The following is an 18817-nucleotide window of genomic DNA, read 5'->3' as shown; positions in this document are numbered from 1 at the left end:
AGGAGAACATTAAAGGTTGTCTTTTTGCTCTGCTCCTGCCTCATCTAAACAATCCCAACTTTTTGGAAATGGAGTTGTATGTAATCTATACAGAAAATATTAATCTATATCAAATCAATCTATAATTTATTAACAGAATAAAAAATGAAGACTTATTATGCTTTGTAACCAGGTCAGTAAGTCACAACTGACCTATAATGCATTATTGTTTTGATAGTATCCAACACAGTCCTACTGTACCTTTGAGGCAAGGAGCTGCTGCTGAGAATAGATTTGCTGCTGTTGCCGCGATGCCATCTCCTGCAGTTCCGAAAGGGTGATGTCCATGCGAGGAGCAACCACCTTGGGTATTTGGTTGAAAAAGTTTGTGTTATGTCACCACTTAAACATGTTACTTTGTTTTACTGTACTATAGTTAATCTTCACTCACCCCATTCTCCTTGCACCGTTCTGCAGGGACCTTGTTCCTTTTGGCCAAGTGCTCAGAAAATCTTGATCCACCTATATGAAAAATAATACAGCAAATCTTTTGTGTGTTTCTGTGTAGCTGTTGGCACTTTATGAGTACAAAGTGGAGAGAAGCTAATTGCAATTCAGGGAAAATGTCCAATCCGGAGGATTAGGGTTAGGTAACCCTAACCCTAACCCATGTGTGGGCAAATTCACCCCAAAGGAACAGAACCATATGGCAAGACTGTGAAAGTTCGACAATACATGGTTTAACTAATATATGGCATTATTTAATGACTGGAATTCCACCCTAACAAAAAAAGAATCCACACAGTTGCCCTTCCGTTACCACTCACTTATGGTATTGCAAGAAGCTAAAATGTGTGGGGGTGTACCATTCTAACTAACTGTTGGACTGTCTATCAAAGTGCTCAGCTCTCTTGCTCAGAGAGTCCGATGAAGTGAGAACTATTGTGTGTCGCAAGGTTATGGCCCCTCCCCCTCACTGCAGCACCTCCATGGGCTAGACATATGTGTGTGGAATATCAGAGACATAGTATAGTATGTCACAAGCGGATATGAACGTAACACCAAACAAACTATAAGGAGCCCAGCTGATTCACAGGTTACATGCATTTCACATTTAAAACATTTAGGAGACACTTTCATGCTGAGTGATGTAAAGTATTGTGCACATTCATTATCATACCTTTTTCATACCTAGGCTGTTCCAGAGTCTAGGCCCCCGTACAGCAAAGGCCCGTTTCCCTTTAGTTTAGTCAAGGTTTTCTGTCTAGCTTCCGGGACAGCCAGAAGTCCCTTTACAGCTGATCTGAGAGGCCTAACACTGCAGGACAGGTTAATGAGGTGCCAGACCATGTAGTGCCTTAAAAGTGATAAGTTTAAAATCTACTCTGAACTTCACCGGAACCAATGTAGAGCTGCCAACACTGGGGTTATATGAGACCTTGATTTAGTCCTTGTTAGAGTACTGGCAGCTGAATTCTGTACAACTTGGAGTTTACCTAAGGACTTATTGTTGAGGCATGTAAACTAAGCATTACAGTAGTCTAGGCGAGAAGAAATAAAAGCATGTATAGTTTTCTCAGTGTCCTCAAAAGATAACACCGATCTCATATTGGCAATATTTCTAAGCTTAGAAAAGCATGACTGCACCAGTTTTTTTGTGTTATATTCAAATTGTAAGTCTGGATCAAAGAACTCACAAATGTCTGCCCACAGGCACAATATTTTTTGCTAGTGATCCTGAAGGATGGTGCAGGACACAATGGTGCAGGACACAAATGTAATAATGAAACTAAAACATGACAAAATGAAACAAGGAATTTAAATAGGAACAGTGATTAAGGAAACAGGTTATGGCGATAAACAACATAAGTGTCCATGATCCAAATGAGGGAGATCTCAGGACGTGACACAACTGAACTTCATCCAAAATAGATGGGGGGCCAATATTTGAAACTTCGGTTAAACATCAGTGTTTAACTGAAGAAAATTATTGGACATCCAGTTTGTAACGTCTTCCAGGCAATTATGAAGAACACAACTCACTCAAGTATTTTGGCTCAACTGGAAAATACAACTGCGCATAATCTGCATTGCAATGAAAATAAATTTCATGCTGCTGAATTATACTACCTTATGGAAGCAAATACAGAGAATAAATATGAAGGCAGGTGTTGAAAAAAAAGATAATGCCATTAAGTTACAAAATGTAGAAAGAAATGATAAATCATAGGACGAAAAAGGATTAAGATGGCCTGAAGAACCTTTCTGACAGGAATTAACATAAGCATTATTCTGTGTGTGCGTGTGAGCACACTTTGTGGCAGACATGGAGGCCTGTCATTACTTAGGTTTGTGAGCCAGGCACAATCATTGAAAATCATTACTACAATTAAGACTGCATCCAAATGAAAGCCCATTCCTCTTGAAAGAGGTTCTCTATGTTTTGACTATGGTGTCATTCACAACAACAGCCACAGTCATAAAAAAGCTGGATAACCTTCGAGCCAAAGAGGATGCTACCAAGCCAGCGATGAAAACATTTGTTGCCAGATGAACAACTTTATGTTCCCAGCAGCCACAAAACAAGAAACCAGGTAAGCCTAGTTCGGCCTAGTTGCCCTCTCGAGATTCGAACCCAGGTCGCCCATGTATAAGGCTGTGTCTTTAACCAGTACATCACAGAGCGCTTTAACATCACGCCAAGTTTTAATATTTCATTAGGCACCATTAACCATTGTGTTAAACTGACTAACGTTTCTTATTAAGTTTACCTCCACCACAAATAGCATCTATGAAATGTATGACTTTTGCCACTTGCCGTTTTAAAAGCTTATTAGCCAGTAATATGTTGCTAGACACAATTAAGCATTGTGTAAAACTGAATGAAGTTTTTTTATGTTTAACTCCACCACAAATAGCATCTATAAACTGTATTGCTTTTGCCACTGGCCATTTTAATAGCTTATTAGCCATTTGTGAATGACACTGATACAATAACTACTGTATCAATATAAGTGACGATAACTGACTTTTCGTCTAGTGAAAAGACGAGAGAATCATATAGTCAGAAAGGTTTTCTTCTATCCTGAACAAATCCTAAGACAAAATTCCACCAGAAATAGTTGCAATATAACAGTAAACTGTTTCATAACATAGCTACTGAAGGTTGTAGCCAGCATTTTGTCTATCCTGAACAAATCCTCCAAATAAGCCATTTGTGAATTACATTGATACAGTATCTATCAATATAGGTGACTATAACTGAGTTTTTCGTCAAGTGTAAAGACAAGAGAATCGTGTAGCTAGTGTTCGTCTACCCTGAACAAATCTTAAAATCCACCAGAACACTTTTGATGTAGGCTTCCTATTACATAGCTACTGAAAGTTGTAACTAACAAAGCTTTTGTCTGTCCTTAACAAATCCTTAGACATAATGTGTTTTGACTGTGACGGGAGTTGAACGCAGGACCTGTTGTTCTGTAGTCCGCGTCTCTAACCACTACATTATTTAACAAGGGGTAGTTAGTCAGTCAGACGGTCACTCGCCCACACTGTCAGTCAGTCAGTAAGAGACATTCGCTCTTCTAGGCCGGCTCCGCTTACGCGGTCCGGCAAAAAAATAAACTTATGGAGAATGTCATTACCTAAGCAAGTTTTCATCTTAGGTCAGTAAGTATCACTCGACAGTTACTAACCCATATACATTATTAAAACAACAACAACAACAAGTTAAAATCTCTGATATTATCAACAGGTCGTCATCCTCATTATAGACACTACGATGTACAGTGCTGATAAGTTTGCATACCCTGGCAGAAATTGTGACATTTTGGTACTGATTTTGAAAATATGACTGATCATGCATGTCTTTTATTTAAGGATAGTGATCATATGAAGCCATTTATTATCACATAGTTGTTTCGTTCCTTTTTAAATCATAATGATAACAGAAATCACCCAAATGGCCCTGATCAAAAGTTTACATAACCTTGAAAGTTTGGCCTTGTTACAGACACACAAAGTGACACACACACAGGTGAAAATGTCAATTAAAGGAGAAATTCCCACACCTATAGCTTTTTAAATTGTAATTAGTGTCTGTGTATAAATAGTCAATGGGTTTGTTAGCTCTCATGTGGATGCACAGAGCAGGCTAGATACTGAGCCATGTGGAGCAGAAAATAACAATCAAAAGACCTGTGTAACAAAGTAATGGAACTTTATAAAGATGGAAATGGATATAAAAAGATATCCAAAGCCTTGCAAATGCCAGTCAGTACTGTTCAATCACTTATTAAGAAGTGGAACATTTGGGAATCTCTTGATACCAAGCCAAGGTCAGGTAGACCAAGAAAGATTTCAGCCAAAATTGCCAGAGGAATTGTTTAGGATACCAAAAAAAAAACACAGGTAACCTCAGGAGAAATACAGGCTGCTCTGGAAAAAGACAGTGTGGTTGTGTCAAGGAGCACAATACGACGATACTTGAACAAAAATTAGCTGCATGGTCAAGTTGCCAGAAAGAAGCCTTTACTGCGCCAATGCCAGAAAAAAGTCTGGTTGCAATACGCCTGACAACACCTTGACACGCCTCACAGCCTCTGGCACACTGTAATTTGGAGTGATGAGACCAAAATAGAGCTTTATGGTCACAACATAATGGAACGTTCACCGAATGACATCTGTGCTGCAATTTTCCAATAAACTTGAGCGAGCTTCTCCCTTTATTTGATACGGGTTCTACATTATTTGACCACTATACGAAACCGCCGATTTCTAACACAACCATAAGCGCTATGTTTGGAGAGGGGTCAACAAGGCCTATAGTAAACAGAATACCATCCCCACTGTGAAGCATGGTGGTGGTTCACTGATGTTTTGGGGGTGTGTGAGCTCTAAAGCACAGGGAATCTTGTGAAAGTTGATGGCAATATGAGTGCAGCATGTTATCAGAAAATACTGGCAGACAATTTGCTTTCTTCTACACGAAACCTGCGCATGGGATGCTCTTGGACATTCCAGCACGACAAAGACCCTAAGCACAAGTTGACCCTCCAGTGGTTACAGCAGAAAAAATTTTCTGGAGTGGCCATCACAGTCTCCTGACCTTAATATCATCGTGCCACTCTGGGGAGATCTCAAACGTGCTGTTCATACAAGACGACCAAAGTCTTTGCATGACCTGGAGGCATTTTCCAAGACGAATGGGCAGCTATATCACCTGCAGAAATTCGGGGCCTCATAGACAACACTTACAAATGACTGCACACTGTCATTAATGCTAAAGGGGGCAATACACAATATTAAGAACCAAGTGTATGCAGACTTTTGAACAGGGGTCAGTAATTTTTTTTCTTTGTTGCCATGTTTTGTTTTATGACCTTTCTGTTATGACCTACAGTTGAACGTGAATCCCATAAGAAATAAAAGACGTGTTTTGCCTGCTCACTCATATTTTCTTTCCAAATGGTCCATATATTACCAATTCACCAAGGGTAAGCAACATTTTTAGCATATCTGTAGGGCCCCCATGTAGAAAAGGAGCTGGCATTATGGCTTCAGCTCAAAAGTAACAAACCACAAGACAAATGTACTATTCTGCACACCTGTCCACCCAGGTTCCTAGTTTTCATCTGGTTTTCAACTCGACACATTCCATTATATCCATTTACAAACCGGGGTATTGAGCATCTCACCTAACTCCCGACAGGGCGCCCTGTCATGGCGCAGGAGGAAGTGCACCTCCCCCCTTTGCTGTCCCCAATGCTGGAGCACATCCAGAATTCGCTCCCCATCAGCAATGGCGCGTTCTGGTGGGACAGAGGAGTGTGACAAATAAAGCAGCCACAGTAAGGGTTTTCTTGAATTTATAGGCCAGTTGCATGTTTGTACCTTCTCTCTTTCCCCAACCCGTACCCTGTAGGTATCTCTGACAAGATAGTAGTATTGCTTTCACCTTACAGATAAGTGAACACTTGAGTAGTAAGGGCAAGGGAGCTAAATGGAACTTGGCCAAAGTAGACATTGTAGACGTTTGGTTCGTCCTTCCCACCATTGCAAACTCAGGCCTCTAGCCTATGGCACTCACTGTGTTGGCGTGGGATGAATCTGGTGTATACCTCTTGTAGCACGTTGTACTCTCTTCATTACTTTTTCGTCTCTCTTTACTGACTCTGTTCAACAAACTTTGAAATGGGTTGAACACTAAGACAAGCTTAAAATCCAACAACTGTGCTTCCACTCACCTGTGCCTCGCCACATCTCGGCAAGGTGGCATTCTCCTTCCCCTGGCTCCTTGCATAGCTCCACCACATCACGACACAGAGTTTCCGGTGTAACAGGCACCTCTGTAAAATGCTGGTCATTGTTGCTGAGGTACACGGTAAGGAACATCTAAGACAAACGGTGAACAAGAATCTAGAACTGTAAATCCTGTAACCAACACCAGAAAAAGACTGAGCCAATTCATTTCAACTCACTGCAGTAGGGGACTTGCAAAAACAATTAACAGAAAAATAAGCACATTGGGTGCATGCTCTATTTGAAACAGACGGTCAGAGATGTTGGATCCAAAAGTGTATGGGGGATCATTTGTCAAGTGGGGTATTTTGCTCAATAAGGTATTCCATTAGTAATAGCCTAATGGTGTAGCTTCAACATCTGGACTGAGCTAGCCCAAAGACTGATTGGGGACAGTCTGGGACCTACTTAAGAATTCCCACTTGAATTATGGAGAGATGAATGCATTATTGAACATAGAAAACAAGATTTTAAGAACCTAGTTCCTTCTGTGTAAATGAAAGCATAAGGAGGGGGAATCTTCAAGGACATTGGACCTTGATAAAAAGTCAGTGAATTGCACCTTTCACATTATTTAAAAGTAGTTCCTTTCAAATGAAAATGCTGTGAGATTCTGTTTACTATTGGTCTGTGACTTGTTGCGGCATAAAGGTGGTTTGGCACTGGGCCTGAAAGTGCTATATCACTGCGGAAACAAATGGCCTAGAGACTAAGAACTACATACTAGGTCAATACTTTTGAACAGGACCCAAAAGTTGTCCTGGCTGGAAGCTCTACCACCACTGGAGCACTTGTTTCCAATTTAAACCCCCAATATTTTGCCATTCAGAAACCCTTGGCTTAAAACCCTTTCAAAATTTGGAAATGTAACTAGAAATCAGTAAACTAAATATTTTTACCTTCCAAATTCCTGGAAAGGTTTTCAACTTTTTTATATGGAGAAATCTAAAATGTCAAACAACGGGATTATGTTAGGTTTCTTTGAGATATAGTTTGTAAGATTGAGTCTGTAGGATCATGAACAATAGACTATCAAATTCTGCAATTAATAATTGAATTACTCTCTCCCTTGATGACCAGGTATGCAATCATTATTTCACCACTATATGAACGTCTGGTTCCTCACACATCTGACATAAACATCTGGCATTTAATGGAACTGCCTGAGAGACACATAACTGTAAAAATCCTCACAATGCCGACTGATCCAATGTATGTGAAACTGAGACACAAGCTGATGCTTCACATTCCAATTCAAGTCCACACTTTGAAGCAGCTGTGTGCACAAGGATTTTAAAGAAGCTTCTATTTGCCCTCTTCCAAAATATGCTCTCTTAATCTGGGCACATCCTCTGACTACAGCTGGCCATAAGACACAGTTCTAGTTTCAAAAAGCGGTTTGCTGTTGTAGATATCTTAACGCCAATTGTATCATATTTGCTATATGAGATTTAAAGACCTCTACGTCAACATGATCAATACTTTTGCTAAAAACCTGTTGTATGCAATCAGATACATGTCTTCTTCCCCCTGGTGGATAGTCTGTGCACTGCAGGCAGCAGCAGGCCTTTTGAATGCTGCAAAATGTCTGCTTTCATGTAGCAACTCACCAGTTTTTGATAGGGATATCTTTGCTAATTTTTTTAAGTTAGGGAAAGAATAACATTTATATTTTTAGTAATATTTCAATATGAATATTTACTGTATTGAAGCAACTTATACTTAATATTTCATACCTTATTTCATAGTAGAATCATGTTGATAATGTGTGCATCAAATATGATACATCAAGTATATAAGGGAATAAATCCCTCAATTGTCATTGCATGCATTTCATGATGCAATCTGCCTTATGCCTACCACAATACCAAATACACAGTTTATATTTTTTTATTCAACTAATTAAATAATGGAATGTCATTTTAAGATATATTTAGAGTGGAAATTGTGATATTTATGTATGTTTTTTATATATGCAACCCACTCTCATGATGATCACTTGGATGTTGCAATGGCTCATTTGCTAATAGTATTTTTCTCATCGATTTTCACCAAAATAATTCCTTGGCTATCATAATCTGTATATTATATTGACCAATTCAGAGAAGAAATTCAGAGTACGCGATCCAATTTTTTTTGTGTATTTTTAGATGGCAAAGTACAGTGTTCAAAATGTCAACAGCATGATTATGGATGGCAATTCAAGTGACATGGAGCAGTTAGGGAATGATGAGGTTGATGATGATGAGAAATTAACTCCTAATGCAATGCTTACTGAGGGAAGCTCAGATAGTAGTGATGAGGAAGACTTGTGAGATGAAAGGTGGAAAAAAGGCTCCTGTTTTAAAAAAAGAAAAAAAGAACTGAACCAACTGAAATGTTCCAAATGCAATGAATAATATTTGTTTGGGTTTCTAAAATAAACATTGTTGTGATCAATAATTTGCCATAAATGCCTGATGAATCAAATACAATACAAAAAATGGCATATATGTAAATCATATTTTTAAGTTTTTTTGGTATTTTGTTAAATGATCCAATAAACACACAAAAAAAAGAATTTTCAGGCTATTATTTGAGGTGTCAGGCTTTACAGGTTTAAAACGTTTTCATTATTTTGCTGAGTCTACAGTGGATATAAAAAGTCTACACACCCCTGTTAAAATGGCAGATTTTTGTGATGTAAAAGAATGAGACAAAGATAAATCATCAGAACTCAGAATCAGAACTTTTTCCACTTTTAATGTGACCTATAATGTGAACAATTCAATTGAAAAACAAACTGAAATCTTCAAGGGGAATTTTTTTAATAAAAACCTTACAATACATGGTTTTATAAGTGTGTTCACCCTCTTATAACTGGGGATGTGGCTGTGTTAAAAATTAACCAATCACATTCAAACTCATGTTAAATAGATTATTACTTTATCTGCCATCATTTAAAGTGACTCTGATTAATCACAAATAAAGTTCAGCTGTTCTTGTAGGATTTTCCTGACATTTTCTTAGTTGCATCTCAGAGCTAAAGTCATGGTCCGCAGAGAGCTTCCAAAGCATCAGAGGGATCTCACTGTTGAAAGATATCAGTCAGGATAAGGGTAAAAAATAATTGACAAAACATTAGATATACCACGGAACACAGTGAAGACAGTCATCATCAAGAGGAGAAAATATGGCACAACAGAGACATTACCAAGAACTGGACGATCCTCCAAAATGGATTAAAAGATGAGAAGAACATTGATCGGGGAGGCATCCAAGAGGCCTACAGCAACATTAAAGGAACTGCAGGAATTTCTGGCAAGTACTGGCTGTGTGCTACATGTGGCAAGAATCTCCCGTATTCTTCATATGAATGGGCTATGGGGTAGGGTGGCAAGACGGAGGCCTTTTCTAACAAAGAAAAACATCCAAGCCTGGCTGAAGTTTGCAAAAACAAACATAAAGTCCCCCAAAAGCACGTGAAAAATGTGCTATGGTCTGATGAAACCAAGGTTGAACTTTTTGGCCATAATTCCAAAAGGTATTTTTGGCACAAAAACAACACTGCACATCACTCAAAGAACATCATACCCACAGTGAAGCATGGTGGTGGCAGCATCATGCTTTGTGGCTGTTTTTCTTCAGCTGGAACCGGGGCCATGGTCAGGGTGGAGGGAATAATGAACAGTTCCAAATAACAGGCAATTTTGGCACAAAACCTTCAGGCGTCTGTTAGAAAGCTGAAGATGAAGAGGAAGTTCACCTGTCAGCACAACAACGACCCAAAGCACACATCCAAATCCACAAAAGCATGGCTTCACCAGAAGAAGATAAACATGTTGGAATGGCCCAGCCAGAGCCCAGACCTGAATCCAATTGAACATATGTGGGGTGATCTGAAGAGGGCTGTGCACAGGAGATATCCTCGTATTCTGACAGATTTGAAGCGCTTTTGCAAAGAAGAGTGGGCAAATATTGCCACGTCAAGATGTGCCATGCTAATAGACTCCAACCCAAAAAGATTGAGTGCTGTAATAAAATCAAAAGGTGCTTCAACAAAGTATTAGTTTAAGGGTGTGCACATTGATGCAACCAGGTTATTGTGAGTTTCTTATTTAAAATTTTTCCCCCTCAAGATTTCAGTTTGTTATTCAATTGAATTGTTCACGTTATAGGTCACATTTCTGACATGATTTGTAGACATGTACATCTGAAAAACTAACTTTTTATAGGTATGGGCTAAATTACTCTTTTATGGGTGTCTTAATGAGAGAAGTAATTACAGACAGAGCCCTTTTTAAACCTATAAATCTCTTCCCCAAAAAACAAGTTTGCATTAGACCTCTTGAGGAAATCCAAAATACACTTTCTTGCAAGGTTCGTTGTAAATGGTGGTACTGTAGTAATTGAAAAGCTTGGATGCTCAGAAGTAAGTTAGGGAGGCCAAGTTGAATCATTGTTACAACATGATGGAAACAAATGGAAATCATTGATACAACATGATGGAAACAAATGGAAAGCTAATTAATTGAAAGAGAGAGTGAATAGATAATGGAGGCTACGACAGCAGAAGCTTTAGTTACAGGGTACAGGAGTAATCCAGCCCAATGGATTCATTCATTATGCATGTGGTTAAAATCCAGCCAGGAAGAAACCTACACATGTATTTTCTTCATTAATTTTTTTTTAGTGAGATTAGGACATGATTGTGAGCCACCAGTGCTGGTCAGCTCCCAATGTTTTGATGCATGTGGCCCAGACGCAGGCCATATGGCCAGGCTTGCGTTACTTCACAGCGTAGCATTTCACCCCTCCCCCATTCCCAACCCCCACTGTGCTAACCGTTACTTAGGGAACAGAAAACATTGCTGGGGGAAAAACTAAAACACAAGCTGTCTCCAGTGTTGACATGGCATTTGAAACAAGGGGAAATGTAATTGAAAATCTTTTATGTTGTACTTACCTACTAATCTTTTGTACTATGTCATGTACTTTAGATTATTCATCTAATAATTACTTGATAAATAGCTATCTGTTACAGCAGGAAATGTGCATGTGTGTTTGTTAACTGATCACTGTAGTAAAATTCCAAAAGGCACTCGCTGACCTTACCTCAGATTTAGGATTAATTTGACTATGGTAATCAATAGATTACCGATTACGTGATTTTTGTACCCGATACGATTCACATTTCTGAGTGGAACTATTTACCAATACCGATTATACCTGCAAATTTCTCTACTCTTACAGCTGAAATTAAAAATATACCTTTTTCAGCATGGATTGTGCTTAAAAATCATCAGACAAAGATACTCAGTAGATACAAATAGATTTCTTAAATTAAAACAAAAAATCCAGAAAATCACATTGTATGATTTTTAAATAATTAATTAGCATTTTATTGCATGACATAAGTATTTCATCACCTACCAACCTGTAAGAATTCCAGCTCTCACAGACCTGTTAGTTTTTCTTTAAGAAGCCCTCCTGTTCTCCACTCATTACCTGTATTAACTGCACCTGTTTGAACTTGTTACCTGTATAAAAGACAGCTGTCCACACACTCAATCAAACAGACTCCAACCTCTCCACAATGGCCAAGACCAGAGAGCTGTGTAAGGACATCAGGGATAAAATTGAAGACCTGCACAAAGCTGGGATTGGATACAGGACAATAGGCAAGCAGCTTGGTGAGAAGGCAACAACTGTTGGCGCAATTATTAGAAAATGGTTCAAAATGGTTCAAGTTCAAGATGATGGTCAATCTCCCTCGGTCTGGGGCTCCATGCAAGATCTCACCTCGTCAAATCTTGGTCAAAACTCCACTCGCCGTGTTTGGAGGAAGAAGAAGGATGAGTACAACCCCAAGAACACCATCCCAACCGTGAAGCATGGAGGTGGAAACATCATTCTTTGGGCATGCTTTTCTGCAAGGGGGACAGGAAGACTGCACCGTATTGAGGGGAGGATGGATGGGGCCATGTATCGCGAGATCTTGGCCAACAGCCTCCTTTCCTCAGTAAGAGCATTGAAGATGGGTCATGGCTTGGTCTTCCAGCATGACAATGACCCGAAACACACAGCCAGGGCAACTAAGGAGTGGCTCCGTAAGAAGCATCTCAAGGTCCTGGAGTGGCCTAGCCAGTCTCCAAACCTGAACCCAATAGAAAATCTTTGGAGGGAGCTGAAAGTCCGTATTGCCCAGCGACAGCCCCGAAACCTGAAGGATCTGGAGATGGTCTGTATGGAGGAGTGGGCCAAAATCCCTGCTGCAGTGTGTGCAAACCTGGTCAAGAAATACAGGAAAGGTATGATCTCTGTAATTGCAAACAAAGGTTTCTGTACCAAATATTTAAGTTCTGCTTTTCTGATGTATCAAATACTTATGTCATGCAACAGATTTTTGTTTTAAGTTCCGCCACTTACAGTTGAAGAGTACCTATGATAAAAATTACAGACTTCTAAATGCTTTGTAAGTGGGAAAACCTGCAAAATTGGCAGTCTATCAAATACTTGTTCTCCCCACTGTACATTTGGGAAAACCATTGGGCAAACCATTGAGCCAAATGAATGGATCTTTGCAATTCTGTTATCAACGTTCACCAAAAAAGGTGTTTGTTTGGCTACAATCCATAACTACACGCAATCCTACTGAAAACATATGAATTGACTTGAAGGATGCAATTTATTTCCAAATGTTCAACAGAAAACTGTTGAAACTGTCAAACAACTGGTCACTACTGTATTTGTAGCAACAACTAAACATGGATCTAATGCTGTATTCGCTCTGAGCTGCCTTGCATTAGACAACTTGACAAAAACGAAATATCTACAATGTATTGTTATGTAGCTACGTTTTTACCAACTGAAGGAACGTTGCCAAGTAAGTCTTACAGTCATAATTTTACAGTAGCTCTGTGATGAAACTACAGAACTTTAGTCAAAGCTAAATGTGCCCCCTCAGTGGATGCTGCAGAACACACTTACCCAGTCTCACAGAGCTATCGTTAGATAACTTGCTGTCCCAAAAATAAGGAAACACAAGTGTTGACTTTTTGCAAACCCATACTGTACCTCACAACGTTAATACAAAGAGGGTCCTTTGCAACACCCCGTTGTTCTACGTCTTTAAGGTTGTGGGCAATGTCCTTGTGTAGTGTGCAAACTTAAATCAGGTGATTGAGTGCCCTCTTCAGAACAAAGAATGCATTGCAAATAAATGTATCTGTCTCTTTTTGCTGAATAAATCACTGATACAAATATAGTAGACTGCTAATATCGGCCGATAAAATTGTTCAACCGATATATCGGTATGGCTCTAGTAATCAATATCAATCAAAGATCTGGACCAGGATATGATAGATTACCCAAATAACAGAGTTATGTCTAGTGTTCCAACTAATCCTTTATAGTCTTTATGCCTTGTCTGTTATACCCCTGACCCTGCAAAAACATTGTTATTTCCAACAATACTTGTGTGTGTCCCGTAAACTTTTGGTGTAAACCCACAGCTAAATCTATTCATTTTACTTTCATTTTATCAGGCAGGTCCGTTAAGAAAAAATCCTATTTACAAAGATGGCCTCAATCCCTCAGACATTGCAAGTTTAATCGTCATATATATATCTTAAGATTTTATTCTTTAATGGGAAAGCAAAGCTGGAAAAGGTAAGTTTTTTGCTGTGAGAGCAATGGGATGGATTCAAACCTATGCTGCAGAGGTATATTTACATCGTAGGGAGCTGCACAGACCAATTGTATTAATTGCAATTAGAGTGAAATATAATAAAACTTAGACACATAATGGAAGGGCCTGAAATCAGTGGGCTGGAATCGAACCCATGCTGCAGTGGTAAATTTGCATGGAAGGCAGCCGCTTAAATCACTAAACCTCACAAGCCTATTTTTTAAAATTTTGTCAAGTTTATAAATTCTACCAGGGCAACTTCCAAGAGGAACAAACAACATAATTACATTATTATGTAATATTTCTCTCCCAATCATTACATCGTAACAATAGAAGGCCATTGTTCTTCACAGCATACTTCCACATTTGGACTTCTTCTTTGATGTCTAGCTTCCTTCTCACGTTTAACTAGTGGAATTATTTAAACTGTTCAGGGAACATATCATTAAATTCTTCACTATGTTCTATTGTTCCTGTTGAGATATGCCAAATTATTTAAAGAAAGTAAAATGCGCTGTCTGAATGTTTAAATGTTGTATATCTGGATTCTAGTTCACACATACCAACTGCTGAACACTTGACCTGGCCTCACCATGTTCACTAAATATGCTTAACTGTACACTGTAACCCTTCCTGGCAAAAACTTCAAGGCACTGACTTCTAAAAGAGAATCATTTTTAAATGAACGCCTCACAAAGCATGCTGACTTCCTCTAATGTCCAGACAAGCATATTCACCATGGTCCCATTTGGGATATGTTTAGTGGGAAATGTCAATGACTTCACAGAATGGGTCACAAGCTCTACTTGTGTATTGCTGATGATGTTGGTGGAGTGGAAACAGAACATTTATGACCATTTATGCAAAATGGCAAAAGGTCAGTTCATGGACGAATTAATCACAATGCAATGGGTCAGATTGTGACGTGGCAGGGTCTTCAGACAGAAAGAGATAACAAAGTAAAAATCCAGCTGCATCAATGACATAGACATCTCACTCCAATACTTTTTTTTTAACTTTAGAAATACAGAGCCCATGGCAAGAGCCCCTGCTGCTAACCTCACCTGGCCCCAGGACACACCTGATGCTTGCTTGACCCTAACCTGTGCAACTGGCTTCCGGACAGGGCCATCCCCAGGTAATAATGGTATGCAACTTCACCTCTTCCATGCTGACCCCCCCCCCCACCACCCATCTGCCTCAACTTCAAAAACAACAACAAAGTAGCATATCAGGTAATCGAAGAGGGATTTAGTCTCACCAGCTGCATGACTGATGGATAAAGCAGTCAAGCAGCATTTCTTAAACTGTCTGTGGAGGCTTTGTTGTGCCCTAAAAACATGTTAATTTCATACACGATTCAAAAGGCTTCTACTTAGTTGAATTGCTGATAATTCTAATGCCACTTTTATAGGTATACATTTTCACTGAAGACAAGCATCAAGTTTAATTTGTTCATCCATTCTGTGAGACAAAAAGTTAAGATTTTCCATCTAAATATATTGTCTATTACACTGGAATAGCTCTATTTGTCTGTTTAAAAAAGAATACAATAACAAAATCTGCATACAATGCCAGAAGTGTTTTCGAGCCACTATATGAAGGTAGTATATTTTGTGGGGCTTTCATTTAAGGATAAACTTGAAGAGCTGATTTCCATATAACATCTTAAGCCTACATGTATTATTAAACATAGCATTAAGATGCTTTTGGCAAACCAGGCCCAGGGCTACTCACTTTTGATAAACACACTCCAATTTTTGTGGTATATCTTTTCCAAAAGAGTCCGAAATAAAAAACATTTTTTTTTTATTATTCCAAATTGCTTAAATTAATACTTGAAAGACTTTTACTCCTAAGCATCTTCCCTTCCTAAGATCAAATCTTTAAACACTGGGGCTCTGTGAGCCCTTTCTAAAAGCTATGCAATATGATTGTCTGGAATGCCTTGAAACTTGGCCACTTACTCGGTTATGAATGTCATTACAAAGTGGTAAATTGAAGTCTGCACTCTGAATTTTTGGCTACATGCCTTGATTGATTAGAACAAATCCTTTAATACATGTGTTTCTGTGGTACACGTTGCAAGCAAGTGGTTTTTAGGACCTGAGTGCTTCGCATCACGGAAAAACATACTCAGTTCGATAACATTAGAAAACATCCAACAGGTTTGTCAAACTATTTTTTTTCATTAAATTATACAATGATACATTGTGCTAAATTTGAAGATTGTATTCAGGATTCTGTGCAAAGGACCAAAACCTAATGATTAATTTTGCCTTAACATTAGTGTAATATAGGCTATTCCCATTGGGCATAACCTGGTTATTACAAAATGAAATGAATTAATCACTCACTGGAATTTTAACACACACATAATTTTAACACACACATAATTTTAACACACTCCATATCCAGCAACGTTGTTCAAGAGTAGTAACTTTGAGTGAATGTTGTCTATTGAAGCTTTTCTGGCTCTGTAAGGAATGATATGTCCAACATCTATTTTATGGGGAGTTCACCTTGTTCATAGTTTGATTGTAAACCTCTCTATTTTACTTCTATGAGAATTTAAAGTAAACCAATTGCTTCTACCTAGACAGAAATAACATGGAATGTGCTGTACTGGTTGTTCTAAGAAAAACACCAAGAAACCCCATAATTGGTCAGTAAGATAATATTCTGAAGTTTTACATTCTGCCCACTGAGGCAAACAATATTTTAGACATGAAAATAGGACGATTCTAATGCCAGCAACAAGTTGGTATTATTAAAAGCTTATTCTGATTTGCTGTAGTTGCTAAACATATCAGGGAAAATGTATAGACTGGGAATAGATAAGACAAAGAGCTGTAGGGCATGTTCAACATTTTGTTTAGTCTAATAGACATGTTACGATATAAACATGACATTAATATTATGTTACGAACACTAGTATCATTGATCTGTGTACAATAATGTATCTCACCGGCATCATATTCGCTCCGTATCCCACGTAAGGTCGGTTACTTTGGAATCGGTTATATAAAATCCCTCACGTATTCAATAAACCAACAAAGCAACGGTTCGAAATTCATTCCATCTTTCCAGTCAAATGCCTGTGCTCGAGCGCCTCTAATTTGATTTTCTGCCGTTACCCAATTATTTCTTGTTGGTTCTTTATTGGAGACCGTGTTCCTCTTTCCGGACCTGTTGCAGTTTTACAAGGCCTTTCTCACAGCAACCGAGCTATCTCTGGAAATGGTCGATATTTAAAGGATTAGTCCGGCAGCCAGCTGATCGACATTGTCATTTGGCCCAACAACAAAGCTCTTGACCAAATGGGTAGCCATAAATAATGAAACGGTAAGTAACACGCTACTGTTCAGCACAATTTTTGGCGTGCCTTTATCCCTAGGATCCCTATATACTGAGGACTCACATTTATGGACGCATATATCTGTAAGGCCACTTCCACTAGAAAAGCGCTTGATTATATCAACAAACGTCGGCAACCCAACCCGGAGTGACGCGAAGCACAACTAACGCTGCGTTCTTCACCACGTAGAAAGGTGGTAATGCTGAATTCACGTGCACATTGAAAACTGGGAATTGCAAAGTCCCACAAGCTGGCGTTCCACTGTTGGGTTTCAAGCCGGAACAATTATTCAAAACATTTAGTTAGCTGGCTGGGCGTTCAGATAAACACGATCAGAGAAAGTCCATATTCATGAGGTTGTACATGCAAAAAACGCATTTGTTGCACATAGTTGTGTTAGAGTTCAGCATGTCTAGCAGGTGGTAGCTGAGATATAGATGTATCATTAATACCAGTTATAGGGCAGTTCAGTTGGAATTTGCCCAGTATGGTACAGACCTCATTCCAACCTGGATATGAACGAAACTCCCTGCAAACAAGAAACTCCTCCCTGCTTTTATCATAAGGAAAACTAGATGTGGCCTCTACCGCCCCCACGACAGCGTGTTCAAAGGCTGGAATATCACCGGAGCGACGATATTCAGGTGGATGCATAGCAATGGACATTCTGTCTAGTCTTGTTTAACGCAATTATCTCACAACAACATCATCTTGTTCACTTCACTTATTTCAAAGGAATAAGAATCAACTTACATTTCCAAGTTTTATTTTTTAAACATACTTATTTCAATAGACACAAGGCTAACTTACAACATTAAACATGCAAATAAACCATAACAATAATACATACAGTGGGGAGAACAAGAATTTGATACACTGCCGATTTTCCTACTTACAAAGCATGTAGAGGTCTGTCATTTTTATCATAGGTACACTTCAACTGTAAGAGACGGAATCAAAAAATAAATCATGAAAATCACATTGTATGATTTTTAAATAATTAATTAGCATTTTATTGCGTGACAAGTATTTCATCACCTACCAACCAGTAAGAATTCCAGCTCTCACAGACCTGTTAGTTTTTCAAACACGGTCAATCTCCCTCTGTCTGGGGCTCCATGCAAGATCTCACCTCTTGGGCATCAATGATCATGAGGAAGGTGAGGGATCAGCCCAGAACTACACGACAGGACCTGGTCAATGACCTGAAGAGAGCTGGGACCACAGTATCAAAGAAAACCATTGGTAACACACTACGCCTTCATGGATTAAAATCCTGCAGCGCATGCAAGGTCCCCCTGCTCAAGCCAGCGCATGTCCAGGCCCGTCGGAAGTTTGCCAATGACCATCTGGATGATCCAGAGGAGGATTGGGAGAAGGTCATGTGGTCTGATGAAACAAAAATAGAGCTTTTTGGTCTAAACTCCACTCGCCGTGTTTGGAGGAAGAAGAAGGATGAGTACAACCCCAAGAACACCATCCCAACCGTGAAGCATGGAGGTGGAAACATC

At 39.1% G+C, this 18817-nt stretch overlaps 1 protein-coding gene across 7 annotated transcripts in view; it reads right to left on the bottom strand.

The window, feature by feature from the left end:
- LOC105028765 (apoptosis-stimulating of p53 protein 2) overlaps nt 1-18817 on the bottom strand; it is a 66249-nt gene that overhangs the window by 26327 nt on the left and 21105 nt on the right. For 4 of the 7 annotated variants that reach the window (XM_029122556.2, XM_029122555.2, XM_029122558.2 and 1 more), the window contains 4 exons: nt 6225-6372; nt 5676-5789; nt 431-501; nt 241-342 (listed from right to left, as the gene is read on the bottom strand). In XM_029122556.2, coding sequence (XP_028978389.1) covers nt 241-342; nt 431-501; nt 5676-5789; nt 6225-6372 — 435 coding nt within the window. Of the gene's footprint in view, nt 1-240; nt 343-430; nt 502-1159; nt 2610-5675; nt 5790-6224; nt 6373-16916; nt 17818-18817 lie in introns of those variants that run through there. The other 3 variants (XM_010901727.5, XM_020052574.3, XM_020052575.3) reach the window with 3 other exon arrangements.

Source organism: Esox lucius, chromosome 9, assembly GCF_011004845.1.
Source record: "Esox lucius isolate fEsoLuc1 chromosome 9, fEsoLuc1.pri, whole genome shotgun sequence".
Taxonomy (NCBI): Eukaryota; Metazoa; Chordata; class Actinopteri; order Esociformes; family Esocidae; genus Esox; species Esox lucius.
The sequence above is the reverse complement of the archived record's forward strand: the minus strand, read 5'-3'. Positions and strand labels throughout refer to the sequence as shown.